This window comes from Microcaecilia unicolor, chromosome 6 (genome assembly GCF_901765095.1).
Source record: "Microcaecilia unicolor chromosome 6, aMicUni1.1, whole genome shotgun sequence".
Classification (NCBI taxonomy): Eukaryota; Metazoa; Chordata; class Amphibia; order Gymnophiona; family Siphonopidae; genus Microcaecilia; species Microcaecilia unicolor.
The window spans coordinates 256717159-256732898 of NC_044036.1; the positions used below are offsets into that span (position 1 = coordinate 256717159).

Genomic DNA, 15740 nt, shown 5'->3' on the forward strand with positions numbered 1-15740 from the left:
AGAGCTAGCTCATGACCCTAGTATAAGGCAGGGGATTCCTGCAGATAGACTACTGATAGAATTGAATGATATTTCATGGAGCACATTTTCTACTTCATTCCGAAGATATGTTTCTTCTTTTTCTATATTAGACATTTATCCTTCTTATATAATGGAAGAAACTCCACTGTTTTTCCAAATAAATGTTTTTTTATGGATTAAACATCAGTTATCTGAAGGAATCTTTCCAAACAATATGCCAGAAGTAATAACTCCTATTCCCAAAGCTCCTAAGTTATCTACACAGGTAGTTGCCAATTATAGACCAGTGGCATCTATCCCCTTTCTTGTGAAACATATGGAGGGTCTAGTAACATTGCAGTTGAACCATTATTTAGATAAGTATGACATCCTCCCCTCATCTCTATCAGGGTTCCATGCGTCTTTTAGCACAGAAATGGTGTTAGGTTCATTGCTTGATCATGTAAGGTCATTGTTGAGTGAAGGAAAGTGTGCTTTACTTCTTTAATTCGACTTATCATGGACTTTTGATTTGGTGGATCATGCCCTGTTGTTGGATAATTTGGAAGAGCTGGGAGTTATAGGTAAAGTTCTAGAATGGTTTAGAGGTTTTTTGAGTTATAGATCTTATAGAGTCAAATTACATTCGGATTTATCATCTAGTTGGAGTAATCTTTGTGGTGTTCCGCAAGGCTTTCCGTTATCTCCAATATTATTTAATATCTTTTTGCGGACTCTAAGTACATTATTGGATAGCAAAAAGTTTCTGTATTACATCTGTGCATGATATTTCTATATTAATTCCTTTTCAATCTATTTCTGATATAAATACTGTTAACGTTCAGAGCTGTACAGAACTCTTAGAAGGATGGATGTATAGCCATAGATTAAAACTAAGTTTCTCTGTTTTCATACCAGACCAGAACAAATCCCTCGGTCACTTATCATCAACAATGTTGTTTTTGAGATTTCATCAATTATCAAGATTTTGGGGGTCTACATGGATAATTCAATTTCATTAGAACCACAGGTAAATCGTGTAGTCAAAAGATGTTTCTTTCTAATGAAGAAACTTTGCACTGTTAGGAAATTTTTTGATACCAATCACTATGAACAGTTAGTACACTCCTTGTTATTATCATCTTTGGATTATTGTAACCTGATTTATTTAGGTTGCTCAAAGGGTATGCTAAGGAGACTGCAAATGATGCAGAATATGAATGTCAGACTGATTTTTAGCTTATCTAAGTTTGATCATGTGCTCCCTTTTTATCAAACTTCACTGGCTGTCAATTACTGCCAGAGTATTATTTAAACTGGCTTGAACTCTTTATAAAGTGTTGCAAGGGCAGATCCTGAAATATATGCTTGCGCACTTTTGCTTTGCTTGTTTAATTAGAGTTTGAAGGCACACTAGTGATAATTTGTTTTTACATTTCCTAATGTTAAAGGGAGGAAAAGAATAGATAATTTTGATGGATTATTAGCAGTTCAGGGAATGTGTCTATGGAAAGATGTTGCAGGGCTGTTTTTTCTATCTCAATCTTACTTGTCATTTAGAAACTTTTGAAAAACTATCTTTTTAGAAAATGTTGTACTTGGTTTGATTTTTACTTAAACTGTTTCCCAGAAGTTTGTTCTGGCATCTTCGAATGGAATCCGCTTAGAACTGTTGAGGTGCTATCAGGCTATAAGCTCCAATGTAATGTTCCCCTTGCTTCTTACTCTCAAAGCACAGTTTGATTTTTTTTTTTTTTTTTTTTTTGGGGGGGGGGGGGTTAATAATCTCCATTCCTGCTACAATCCCCCATCCTAAACTTCTCTGCTCCCTACTTCCTTCTGACCTGCCCTGCCCCTATTAATTTACCTCCACATTAGGTGCCCTCTCACCCTTCCCTAATCAGTGTCCCTACCTTGCAGACTAGGCTCACCCATCCCTTTCCTGCCTTAGTAGATTTATTTATTTATTTATCATCTCATGTCTCAGTTTTGTATTCCCCCTTCCTTACAAGCATGAAGCACATTCCTACTCCCCATTCCTAGAGCTCCAGAACATCTCTATTCCTGTCTCCCCTGCAGCACTTCTTCTGGAACCCATAGATTGAAAGATGGCAGCAGTTTTACTTCCAAAAACCAAAAAAGTCTCTATGAGCTTCTCTTATCACCTGCATGCATGCACATATACTGGAAATTCAGCAGTCAGTTGCTAAATAACCCTAGGTCCACAGCTGCACATGGTGCTTCCTGTCTTCATACTAAAAATCCCAGAGATCACATGCTGAGTGGAGGGTCCCTGGATCCAAAAGGTATGCATCCTTATCAACCCACTATATGCCAGCCCACCTGCTAAAGCTTCAGTGATCACAGAGTAAGTGGCTGGTCTGGGGGAGCTGAATTAAGGCTGAGTCTTGGTTAACTGGTGCCTTCTGGAAAAATGGAAATTGGTACCCCTTTGGTGGTAACAATTTGGCATAATACCCCCTCCTATATTAGTAGTGGTGACTCCAGCAAACATCCACCTTTGCCTCTCCTTTGACCAAACATCTCCTTTCTTCTCCATTCTCTGTTCAGCATAATTATCACCCCACTCCCTTCTTTCCCTGGCCTACTTGACATGGAAGGATATGGATGTGGCACACTTCTATAGTTGTACTCCCACATTCATGGGGCCTTTCACAGCCACAGAGATCACACAACCCAAAAACTGGTCTGACCAGAGACAGGAATTGAGCAGTAGAGCTGTGCTGGGAATGAAAAGGGAAAGCTAGGGTTCAGCAGCTGAAAGCCAAGAGGAAAATTAAACCAAGAGAGCGAACCCTCTTGTCACATCTTCCTGTCATGCTATTTGTTTGGGCCAATACAGCAAAAAGAGTCCACTTTGTCCAGCCCCACTCTCTCACAGAAGGAATGACTTTTATTTTATAAAAAAAGGAACATGGTGTTCCTCTACATTCCCCTTTCAATTTGAGACCTGACTATAGGTTTCCTCTCTGTTACAGAAATGCCAAAGAAGAGCAATTTTAAAGAGATATTTCAGACCATTGTATACACATACTACCACAACTTCTTCTGCTCCACTATATTCTTCCAGTAAAATAACGTATTAATCCGGGTGACTACCGGGCTGTAGGAGAAGGACAAAAACCAACTACTCCCTACCCTTGACCCAAAATATACAAATTACTCTGTAAAACATCATAATCCAACTTGTAGTGTGAATCTCATACACATCACAAGACATGATAAGGCACACAAATCAGAGTAAAATAACTAGAGCTATTTTACCACCTGGGAGCATTGAGTCACAAAGCCACAGCCTGTTGCTCTTGGGCTAGTAAAGCAGTCCACAGCCTGGCTCAAGCCCTACCCTCCAAAAGCTCCAGATACCCTCTGGCTTCAGACCCCCACCCCTGAAAAAAGCTTAACCGCCTCCCAGCTGCAGACCCCAAAAAGCTCAAGCCCCCCCCCCCCCCCAGCTCCAGGCCACCACCCAAAATGGCCTACCATGTTATTATTGGTGATCCATTGGGTCTTTGGGCAGGAGCAATGATGGCAAGATGGCATGACTAGTGCTAGGCACAGAAATTTGTACGAAAACCTTTAACAATTTTTCAACCTTTGTGAATACAGTTTAACATATATTCTCTTCTAGTTTTCCTCCCATTTTTAAGTAATTTCTCTTTATGTGTGTTCAAACATCTCTCTACGACCTGTATCTCTACAGCTTCTCTCATGTCACTTCCTTCTAGTCTCACCCCTCCTGCCACTTTTCCCCACTTTCATGTCTCTTTTCTCCACCATGAGCTCCCTTTCTTCTCACTGCCTCTCTCTCAGCATCACTTTTCCAAATCCCATATAGCTATTCTCCATCTCTTTCAGCTTCTATTCTCTCTGCAGCTTGTGGTCCCTCTGCCTACTCTTCTTCCTCACTCCCAGATCACGTCCCATTCTCCAATCAAATCCCATGCCCCCTCTTTTGTTTACTCACACAGCCTTTTTCTACTTCTCTCACACAGCAACACCCCCAGTCTCTGTCCATATCATCCAGCTTCTCTTCCCCATACAGCTTCCTTCTGCTTCTTCTAGCCCTTCACAGTAGCACTCTCTTTCCCAGGCAGTAACTCCCTTTGAATCCCCCCCCCCCCAACCCTCCCTAGTTCCTCTGTTCTGCTCTCAGAAAATCTACTCCCAGCCCCTGCCCTCAACATCAGCCCTTACAGTTTGTTCATCCTCTTCCGGCCCTTTCAGAGTCATATTCTCAATCCCCTTCACCCCTTCCTAACCTCTTAACAGGCAGAAAGGAGCTGTAAGGGAAAGGGAGGCTGAATGAAGGGGAAAGAATCTGGATGTAGATATATTCTTCTATAGATCTACATCCAGATTCTCTCCCCTTCATTCAGCCTCCCTTTCCCTTACAGCTCCTTTCTGCCTGTTCCAACATTTTATGGTACCATTCTCTCTCCAGGCAGTAACTACTTTCAATTCCCTTCACCACTTCTAGCCATTATTCCTCTCTTGATGCTTCTCTGTTTGTTTTCATCCAAGCTGCTAAACATATTACTTTGGCGACACATATAAAATTGTCATACAACAATTATCTGAATCTGTCTCTTCCATTTTTCAGTGCCTATCTGCAGCAGGTCTCCTCCCCAGGGGCTTAGCGTGAAACAGAAAGTGAAAGTTTGAACAGTTGCCATTTGAATTTGGGCTGGAGCATTTGGGAAGCCTGATCCAGAGTAGTGATTGAAACTGAAGCTGGAGCTAGGTGTCCTGAAGCAAGGCCAGCTCCTGAATGCACAGCAGACTAGAGGGAGTAAGAGACTCCAAGGTGTGGGTTGAATATAGAAGTTGGTTAGCCCTGCAGCAATGCGTCTGTGAATTCAGAGAACTACCTGCCCTGGAAATGGGGCACAGATGAGGAACAGAAAAAAGCCAAAAAGAGGGCCATGAAACAGTCATAAGGACTGAATGGCAGAGAGCCTACTGGGGTAGCAGAGAAGGCACCATGAGGAAGGAAGATAAAGGCCTTAACTGAAATTTACGCATGCATTTTTAGTTGCGTGGCTCTGAGAAGGGGGCACAGCCATGGGAGGATCATGGGGGGATCAGAAGCAGCCCTAGAATAAATGCGCACTGTTATAGAATAAGGAGGATCCATGCCTAATTTAGATGAGAGAATTTATTCCAGGGTTTACTTGGTATAAAATGTTCCCATCTAAAGTTAGGCACTAAGGGCTAGATTCTATATATCATGTCTTAAAAAATTGGCACTGAAAAAAATACACCTAGGTTTATTCTGTAAAGTAGAATATGCCTAAATTTCAGTGCAGTTTATAGAATATGACAAGTGCCCGTCCACGTGACTAAATTTAGTTGTGGGCAGTTATGCCAAGTAAAACTTGGTGTAAATGCCGACACCTAAATTAGGTGCAGATAAGGTGTATTCTATAACAATGCGCATAGATTTTAGAAATGCTCATGACCCACCCATGGCCACACACCCTTTTCAAGCGATGAGCTTTAGAATTTACTTGCATCACTTTACAGAATACGGTTAGACAGTTGTGCGTGTAAATTCCAATTAATGCCAATTAGCAGCAATAATTGCTTGTTAATTGGCAATTATTAGCACTGATTGGTTTGTTAGTTAATTAAGTTGTGTGCCCAAATCAAGATTTGCACACAAAACAGGTTGTGCTATATAGAATCCAGGGGTAACCTTCTAATTCTATAAAAATTGTGCATACAAATTTGGGTGTGTGCCTAATTTGCATGTACAATTTAATTGAATGAGCCAATTAGTGTCAATAATTGGCTTTTAACCAAACAATTATTGATGCTAATTGAAATCAATTAACATGTATAAGCATTAATTTAGGTACATGATCCATGCCTAAATTTTACTCACATCCTGGAAAAGGGAGGCGTGGGAATGGGTGGGCCATAGGTGTTTCAGGGTGGAGTGTGGGCATGGATTCCAGTTACGCACAATTATAGAATATGGGGGTTCTGCATATAAATTTAGGTAGGGCATTTGTACCACGTTTTCATTGGTGTAAATGGAATACGCCTAAATTTATGTGCGACCCCTGCACTTAAACACTATTCTACAAATTGCACCTTACTTTAGGCATAGCTTATAGAATAGTGCTTAAGCATTTTTTTTTCTGTGCTGATTTTTTAGGTGTGATTTATAGAATTCACTCCTAAGTGTATTCTATAAACTGCACCTAACTTTCAGCACCATTTATACAGCAGCACTTAGTGTGTTATTCTTTCGGCACTATTTTATAGAATTTGGTCCTATATGTGCGCAAATAGATTAATAAAAAGTACCCCCACAATGTATTAGCTGACTAATTTTCTTTTGGGAGCAATTTCTCCAAATAGGTTTATTTTGTTCATACTATGACAGTAATGAGCCCCATTTCTAAGCTCGGATATCTGGAGCACGATCCCAGTCTCTTAAATGTTACTGCTAAGGCTTGCCATAGTACTTCGATCATGCCAAAGAGTGCCTCCTTCTGGAGTTAGTAACATTATTATTTATTTGGATTTTGCTCACACCTTGTTACTCGCTCACATGTATAGGCAACCTATCAAGGTGTGCCTAAAGATAATCAGCCCATAGGACCACATACAAAAGGAAATATTTCTGTTATTTTCCTGCCACATTTCTTGGTCCAATGTATAAGCCTCATTGTCCATTATCAGGCATGCAAAGTTGTTCAGGTGACATAAGCCTCATTTTAAAAGGCAGAAAAACACTGCACATGCTTGAACAGTCAAATCTATTATGGGCAGGCACATTTGGCTGTTTGCCTTAATATATTATTACCTCTCTGAACATTCTGAAATAAATATGCATTCACCCCAGTTCTACAGGAATCAATGGGAAATCCCCCCCCCCCCCCCAACACACACACAGTATCATTAGGCCAATAAAGTGTGTGGCAGCACATCTCTCCTCATTTTTAGGTGCGAAGCTTAAAATAAAATGGATACAAATAAATTGTTGTAATACAATGTTATGCAGTTTGCCACCACACCGACTCATTAAGAACCTTGTAACAGGATCCATGGACAATCAGAAGATCTCAGAGTAGAGGCTGACACCAGGACACTTCAGATCTCATGAGATAATTAACACATTTTTGTACATATGTACATGTCGTCTCTTCTGTCTATTGCATTATATATATATATATATATATATATATATATATATATATATATATATATGAAATACATGCTTCTTCAACCCTTTTCATGAATAGTGGCAATTCTAAATCCCTTGTAAAGATTCATGCTAATAGCTGGTTATTGGTATGACTTTACAAGAACATCTTTTTAATTCCTGGCATTAAAGGGTTTTCGCCCATGTTTTCAATGCACCAAATTAAGAGATTCTGTAACAGCTGGTGTCTTAATGCTCAGCGAGTTTCTTAAATTTGTATAAAATAGAGGTAAACTGCCTCTAAGTTAATAAATTTCTTTTTCATTAACCTGTTCTCCTCCATAACAGAAGGGCCCTAATACTTCTTCGCCCTGTAGTCTTCCCTTTTATCTAACCCTAGCCTTCACACTTGGGTACCCTGCTGTACTGCAATATGCTTTAAAATATTTTCTCATATTACATCTGCAGGGAGACTAGTTGCCTTTGTCTCTGTTCTTCTAAAAATAAACTAATACCAGCCCAATCCAGTATCTCACATCTGACAGTGGCTTTTATAAACCCTCACAATTCATTTTCTAGATTAAGAAAGTGAGGGATTGACAAGTGGGTAGGTGGAAGGGGGAGGAGAAGAGGGAGATGACAAGAAAAGCAGTGAAATTTTCAGATACTACACATACATCAAGAATGTGAATGTCTGGAAAAATAGGGAAGGTGGGGAGAGCATGTCCAGAAAGTCTGAGAAGTAAGCTTTCCTTTCTCCTGTCCCTCTCCCACTCACTGAACAGCCTCTAACCTCATTGCCTCCTGCTTCCTGCCCTAGCTGGGCATCAGGATTGGTAAAATTGCAGTAAAGAAGCAAATCAGATAGTTTTCCACCTTTGCTCATCTCTGGTCAAATCCTGTGGGTTTGCTGCAGTTTTATAAAAAATAATTCTCTCTCTCTCTCTCTCTCTACATATATTTATTTCATAACTGCAGCAAATTCACAGGGTATCATGTGTGTCAATTTTGAGGCATTACAATGTGCAGTTTTCAGGAAAAAAGTGATCATGGATTGGTGTGATTTTAAGGCACACTATGCAAGTGTAAAGAGAGACAAACAGACTTTTCCCTTCTCTGGTTCACAAATAAATCTGTGATACATGGGATAGATGCTCATGAATCCTTAAATTATAATTATGGGGCCCTTTTACTAAGCTGTGTTAGATACTAACATGCACCTAATACAGCAAAAATTGGAGTACCATGGGATGTGCTCAGGCATCCTATGGAAACTTTGTAATCTGCAAATTAACTGCACGCAAAAAATATATATATTTTTCTTTTGAAGGGATGTGTCAGAGGTGAAGAATAGATGTTCCTACACTAATCAGTTAAACAGGAGCCCTTATCGTGGTAAGTTTTTCTGCAGAATTTGAAAGATGGCCTCGAGATAATGGTAACATTGTGCATGACCATTAATGCAAAAAAATAGAGAAAAAAAAAGCATTTTTATGGTTGTGCTAAAAATGGCCTTAGCACACGGGAAAGATTTGCATATGAGAGTGCTATGGCCACTTTTTAGCTCAGCTTAGTAAAAGGATCCCTATATTTCTTCCCCCCGATCTGCCCTGGGAGGCGCAGCTGCAGGGCATGGCAGTGAGCTTTTATTTCAAACATTCTGTGTAGATGCTGGAGTTCAGAACATTTGGCTGATTATAGGCTAAATCCACTAAGGGGGGAGGGGGGGGGGATTCATCAAGCGGCGTTAGTGCTTTAAGTTGTGTTTAATTGGCCCTTAACGTGACTTCAAAAGCCCTAATGCTACTTTTCTGAAAATACCGCGGCAATATTTAAGTTGCGGGTTATTTAGTAATGAGATGCAAAATATGCAAATACATGTTTTACATCTCATTATACCCTAACCTGACTTGTGGTGATGTTCACAATAAGAGGATAGGCAAAAAAAGCACCACTGGGCCTTCAAGAAAGAGATAATAGCCGTCCTTTTATTGTGAAAAAGACCCAACACGGGCCGTGTTTCGGCGCACAAGCGCCTGCCTCAGGGGTCAAGGTGTATCTTCACAATGTAGCCAGCTCTCAGCATGATTGAAAGTACATCCAGCAGTAGCTGGCAATTCACTTAGGATTTCTGCTTATACATTGTGAAGATACACCTTGACCCCTGAGGCAGGCGCTTGTGCGCCGAAACACGGCCTGTGTTGGGTCTTTTTCATAATAAAAGGATGGCTATTATCTCTTTCTTGAAGGCCCAGTGGTGCTTTTTTGTCTGTGCTGTATATTTGTATGCTGTATTACCCTCTCTTTTGTTACTGCACAATAAGAGGATAGCAGTTTGTTTAATTTTCAAGTACTTAACTCAGGACATCTGCTGCCTTTTCTAATCCTTATATACAAGACAACAGAATATGAACTTGCAAGAAAGCACTGTTAGTAGAGTGTGAGCTATGAAGTAATAAAATCAGATACAACAGGAGGGGGAATTCTAGAGACAATCATAGTGAGGGGAGGGGGCCTCCCTTGCCTACATGATGTGTCAGCCCCCTGCAGCTTTCACTGTCAGAAAACCAAGTCTGGTTCATTACTGGCCTTGAAGAAAAATTGAAACATTTTCCCTTCACCTCCACAATCAAGTCTTGCTTAGGAGTGGGCTATTCAGATTGCAATATAAGAAGGACCGACCATTGACAGAAGTAACTGGGCCTTATGCCACTATGTGCATGAAAATCCCACTCCATTACAGGAATCTGATAGGAAACTAAGGCCTTGGAAACTGCAGTGGAAAAGAAAAAAATAAAGAAAAAGTAGGGCAGCACACTGATCTCTTGATGTGCAGAGACAACTTGTGAAGATTACAGCTGTCAGGTAAGGGCTCCTTATAGCCAGCGATTTTCATGAATCCTAGGCAAGTCAATCAGGAGTGAATAAGACATATGTCAAATGTTTTGAGATTTGTAGCCCTTTATCTGGTCTTAAGGCTCATTGATGATTGCAAGATTGTTCAAATAGAAATTAAAATAGATAGCCAAAAAAAAAATAAAATTGCATTCAGATCCTGCCAATCAAACTTTTGATTGGTCCTGGCTTCTTGTGCCTTCCAGCACTCTTCAACCATTTATGAACCAATAAGTGTTTTTTCCCCTCCCCTCATCCATCTCAGGCTTTTCAGTCTTGGCAGAGTTAACACTTTCCTGTCAACTAACAGCAGGGATGTTAATGTCCACACAAAGCATCACAATTACAAACTAAGAAAACCTCCTCTAAGATTCAGACACTGCATTGCAAAAGCTGCAAGGAATCTAAAGCATGGTCTATAATATATACCTCTTCCTGGAGCACAACACTCCCACAGCTGTTTGATCTGGTGTCTCCCACACTGAAGTCAAATGCACTATTGTATCACCAAGATTACTTTTTCCTTAGGTTACTTTCCACCTTATAATTGAAAGAGAAATACGCTTAGATTTCGACCCAAATGGGGAGGTAGACGTTTATATCACAAAAACGAATAAATCGGTATAATGGAAAGCCGATTTTGGACGTTTTCAACTGCACTACATCGCGGAAGCGTACAAAGTTGACGGGGGCGGGTCGGAGGTGTGGCGAAGGTGGAACTGGGGTGTGGTTATCGGCTGAAGAGAGATGGGCGCCTTTCGCCGATAATGGAAAAAAAGTATGCGTTTGTAGCTAGAATTTAGGGCACTTTTCCTGGACCCTGTTTTTTCACGAATAAGGCCCCAAAAAGTGCCCTAAATGACCAGATTACCACCATAGGGAATCGGGGATGACCTCCCCTGACTCCCCCAGTGGTCACTAACCCCCTCCCACCACAAAAAATGATGTTTCACAACTTTTTATTTTCACCCTCAAATGTCATACCCACCTCCCTGGCAGCAGTATGCAGGTCCCTGGAGCAGTTGTTAGGGGGTGCAGTGGACTTCAGACAGGTGGACCCAGGCCCATCCCCCCCTACCTGTTACAATTGTGCTGCTTAATGCTTAGTCGTCCAACCCCCCCCAAACCCACTGTACCCACATGTAGGTGCCCCCCTTCACCCCTTAGGGCTATAGTAATGGTGTAGACTTGTGGGCAGTGGGTTTTGAGGGGGATTTGGGGGGCTCAACACACAAGGGAAGGGTGCTATGCACCTGGGAGCTCTTTTACCTTTTTTTTTGTTTTTGTAAAAGTGCCCCCTAGGGTGCCCGGTTGGTGTCCTGGCATGTGAGGGGGACCAGTGCACTACGACTCCTGGCCCCTCCCACGAACAAATGCCTTGGATTTATTCATTTTTGAGCTGGGCGCTTTCATTTTCCATTATCACTGAAAAACAAAAACGCCCGGCTCACAAATAGTCGAATAAAACATGGACGTCTATTTTTTTCGAAAATATGGTTCGGTCCCCGCCCCTTCACGGACCCGTTCTCGGAGATAAACGCCCATGGAGATAGACATTTTCGTTCAATTATGCCCCTCCACGTATAACACTATAATGTGGGCACTAACATTCACATACTGATTATATGTGTGATCAGCCAAAATTCTTCTTAAGCACTCTTCTGTACATATGCATATATAATCTTACAAAGGGCAAATTTTACAGGTAGACATACATATAGGTGGGGTCTGGGCAGGACTCACAGTTATGCACATAAAATACTATAAGCTAATTTAAAATTAATATATTTGTAAATCGCCTAGACCCACCTGTCAGAATGGACAATAAGCTTTTGTTAAATAAAGTTAGGGCTTGAGCATCATTTTCCGTCTTACTCACAGACACACATGCCCTAATTCTATAAACTTGCATGCCCATATTTGGCACCTAGCGCGCAAACTTGCATGCACAATTTATAGAATAGGGTCAGTTACACGCATATCTTAATCAGCTATTGGCAATAACTGATGTTAAGTGGTGTATAATTTAGCAGTTATATGCGTAAATGCCCTTAATCAGAATTCTACAAACTACGCAGGTAAAATCCAGCAGTGCAACTGAAAGGGGATGTGGACCTGGGAGGGGCATCCTTAGCAGTTACACCTGCAGATTATAGAATACTTAGGGGCCCTTTTACTAAGCTGCAGTAGGGCTAACTCGCATGTAACACATGCCAAATCAACACTACCGCCCGGGAAGATGGGCACCAGGTGGTAATTGTGAAGTTGGTGTGTGCTGTTTCCTATGGTAAAAAAATATTTTTATAATTTCTACCATGGAAGGCGTTCCCAGTGGTAATTGGCAGCATGGCCACGTTAACGCATGCTGCCTGATTACTACATGAGTAGCGTTAAGGGCTCAAGCAGTAAATAGCCGGGCACTATATTTCATTTACTGCTCCAATTTTAAAAAAGCATTTTTTTCCAGCCACGGTAAAAAATGGCCCAGCACGCGGCAATTTCATGAATCCAATCTACCGCAGGCCACTTTTTACCACAGCTTAGTAAATGGGCCCTTGAATTGGCTACAGTTAGGTGCAAGCATTTATAGCAGCTATTTGGCTGACGTTCATGTTTAGGCCTAAATTTAAGCATATAAATTTATTTTTGTTACATTTGTACCCCGTGCTTTCCCACTCATGGCAGGCTCAATGCGGCTTACATATTGTATACAGGTACTTATTTGTACCTGGGGCAATGGAGGGTTAAGTGACTTGCCCAGAGTCACAAGGAGCTGCCTGTGCCTGAAGTGGGAATCAAACTCAGTTCCTCAGTTCCCCAGGACCAAAGTCCACCACCCTAACCACTAGGCCACTCCTCCACAGACTTACACTAGTATTCTATAAAAACAATTGCACGCATAATTGCTGTTCAAGAATCCACACTTAGGACCAGATTCCGAAAATGGTGCCCAAATTTGGGCGCCGGAAAAAATCAGCGCTTTATGCTATTCTATAAAGGGTGCACCGGATTGAATGCCCTTTATGGATTAGCGTGTAACATCAATCACCATGCCCAAATTTGGGCACCAGGACTTTGCTGAAATCAGATGCAATTCCTGACACCCAATTTAAGTTCGCATCCACGGTATTCTGTAAAACTGCAAGCAAACTTCTGGAACGCCCCTGACCGATCCATGCCCCTCCCATGGCAATGCCCCCTTTTGAGTTACACATTATGGGTTTTGGGCACACAGTTTTATGGAATAGCATGTAGAAAGATGCACTTGCAAATCCACACTGGTGCCAATTAACATCGTTAATTGATTGTTAGCTCCCAATTATTGATGTTAATTGGCTCGTTACCCAATTTAGTTACATGCACATCTCAGGATCATGCCCAAATTATGAAGTGCAAAATTGAGCACCCTTTATAGAATCTGGGTGTTAATACGCAGCATCCCATTGCCTAACTTTGTGATTTTTTTAAAATTATTCCCACACTGTGTAAAATAAACTGGGTGATTTGCTCGTCAGAGTAGATTTAAATGTGGTTACCTACTTTCCAGGGAGTTATTTTATAAAAGGTAGAAATGTGCATGAATTCCTTCTATAAAACATGCATAATATATGCAGATTTCAGCTGCACAAAGTAGGCTCCCTGCTAGATGAGCAATTTTCAAATTGTCTGCCTAGATGCAATTAATTGTGAATAGGGAAAATACTTATGTACTTTTTTTTTTTAATCGCCATGGCTAGAAAATACCCACACACTTCTGCATCCAGTTTTTCTGCAGGTATGATTTTCACAAGACACATGCACAGTTGAAAATACAAGCTATTTGAGCTTGTCTTCCTTAATCTGGCTATGGAACCCTATCCACCCTTTTAGCCAGGCTAAGTGAGGACAGTTTATAGTTGGCCAGTTTATCTTGATATATTGCTAGTTACCTGCATAAGAGCTTTGAAAAATAAACTATATACCTCTGTATGTGGGGGGCGATCTGAATATACACAGAGACACAATAAACGATATAAAACATATGTACACATAGAAAATGTCCTGCTTACCAAGCATGGAAGGTACATGATTTGTCAGCACCATACCTGAAAGTCATCTGGAAAATCTGGCCTTGGTTAACATGCTGTGTTCTGTTGTTGAAACCATGCAGCATCTCCCCAAACAGTGTATCATTAAGTCTGGACTCTGGCTTCAGGCACTTGGGGCCCTCACAGACATCAGACAGCATGAGGCAAGACTTGCCATCTGGAGCCAGCTTGTACTCCTCAACACAGCTGAAAAATACAACCGCGAACATTCAAAATAGCACTAGAATAAAGAGAAGCGCAAACAGACACACAAAGAAAAAGACACAGAACAATAAGCATTACTGCAGCTAGGCCAGCTACAGGTGTCATCTGAGGGGAATAAGCAGCCAGTATATGGATAGCAAGCTGAATATGACAGAAAAAGGGGTAATCCTATAAAGTGGGTGCAAATATTTGCATTCCAATTATATGGGTAAATGAATAATGGCATATATGTAAGTACTGTTTTAAAATAATTTTTTCTTACAGGCTGTTGATATACGATTGTAAAAGCCCAAGGGTGAACATACATATGTGGATAAATGCCAAAGTTCCACCTAAACATTATTCTGTAAATAAATAAACAAAGGAATACCTTCTTGGGCATTTAGACAAATATTTTACCTGTTATGTTAGTACTCAGTAAAGGAAAGTAGGCCCTTTTTCCTTTATAGAATAGGCAGCACACATGTGTCCTCTAGGTACCTAAATATATGTGCACTGTTATAGAATTAATCCCCTCCCCCCTCCCAGTGTATAACAAATATTGCAAGTTGAGAGGGAGTCAGCAAACAAATAGTCTTACCTCCCTCTGAGGTAATCACAGAGCAGATAAAATGCATTGTACAGTGCTCAAACTAAAGAAAGCACCCTCAGGGGCTCTTTTACTAAGCCGCAGCAAAAAGTGGCCTGAGGTAGTACAAGTTCATCTTTTGGGCATGCACTGGGCCAATTTTTGCCACATCCTGGTAAAAGGGCCATTTTTAAGGGGCTGGAAAATGGACATGCGGCAAAATAAAAACCAGCGCAGTTACATTTTTGGCCTGAGACCTTACACCACCCATTGACTTAAAGGTAAGGTCTCATGCACTACCCGGGCGGTAGGCATGCAGTGCATGCCCACTGCTGTTTACCACCGGGTAAGCACCATGTGGCAGAAAATAGAAAATATTTTCTACCATATGTTTTTGGATTGCGCAAAATTCAGAATTACCACCCTGGGCACACGGTAGCCAGGCGGTAATGCTGATTTGGTGCATGCTGGATGCACGTAGGGCCTTACGCGCCTTTGTAAAAGGGCCCCTCAGTGTTTTAGAACATCACTAGGGACCTTTTTTTTTTAAATTGTACTCACTTTTCAACATCATAACTAAAGTCTAAATCAGCACCAAGGACAGTTCTCTGTTTGCCAAATTAATAGCATGGAGCGCTCAGACTTCATTTGGAGGGCACTTGGGCAACTTCTTAGCTATTTTTCTTGCTGCTATTCATGGTCCTTTTCGGTTTAGGGACCGATCCGGAACTACCACCGGGCTACCACAGCAGCCTGGTGGTAATTCCGCCCCTAGCACATGCCAATTCTGGCGCTACAGAAATTTATT

The 15740-nt window shown here is 41.2% G+C and overlaps 1 protein-coding gene across 1 annotated transcript in view; it reads right to left on the bottom strand.

Moving 5' to 3' along the window:
• The window catches only part of ASTN2 (astrotactin 2), a 1362231-nt gene that overhangs the window by 699489 nt on the left and 647002 nt on the right, over nucleotides 1–15740 (bottom strand). The window contains exon 9 of the mRNA XM_030207206.1: nucleotides 14158–14346. Within this exon, the coding sequence (XP_030063066.1) occupies nucleotides 14158–14346 (189 nt within the window). The remainder of the gene's footprint in view (nucleotides 1–14157; nucleotides 14347–15740) is intronic.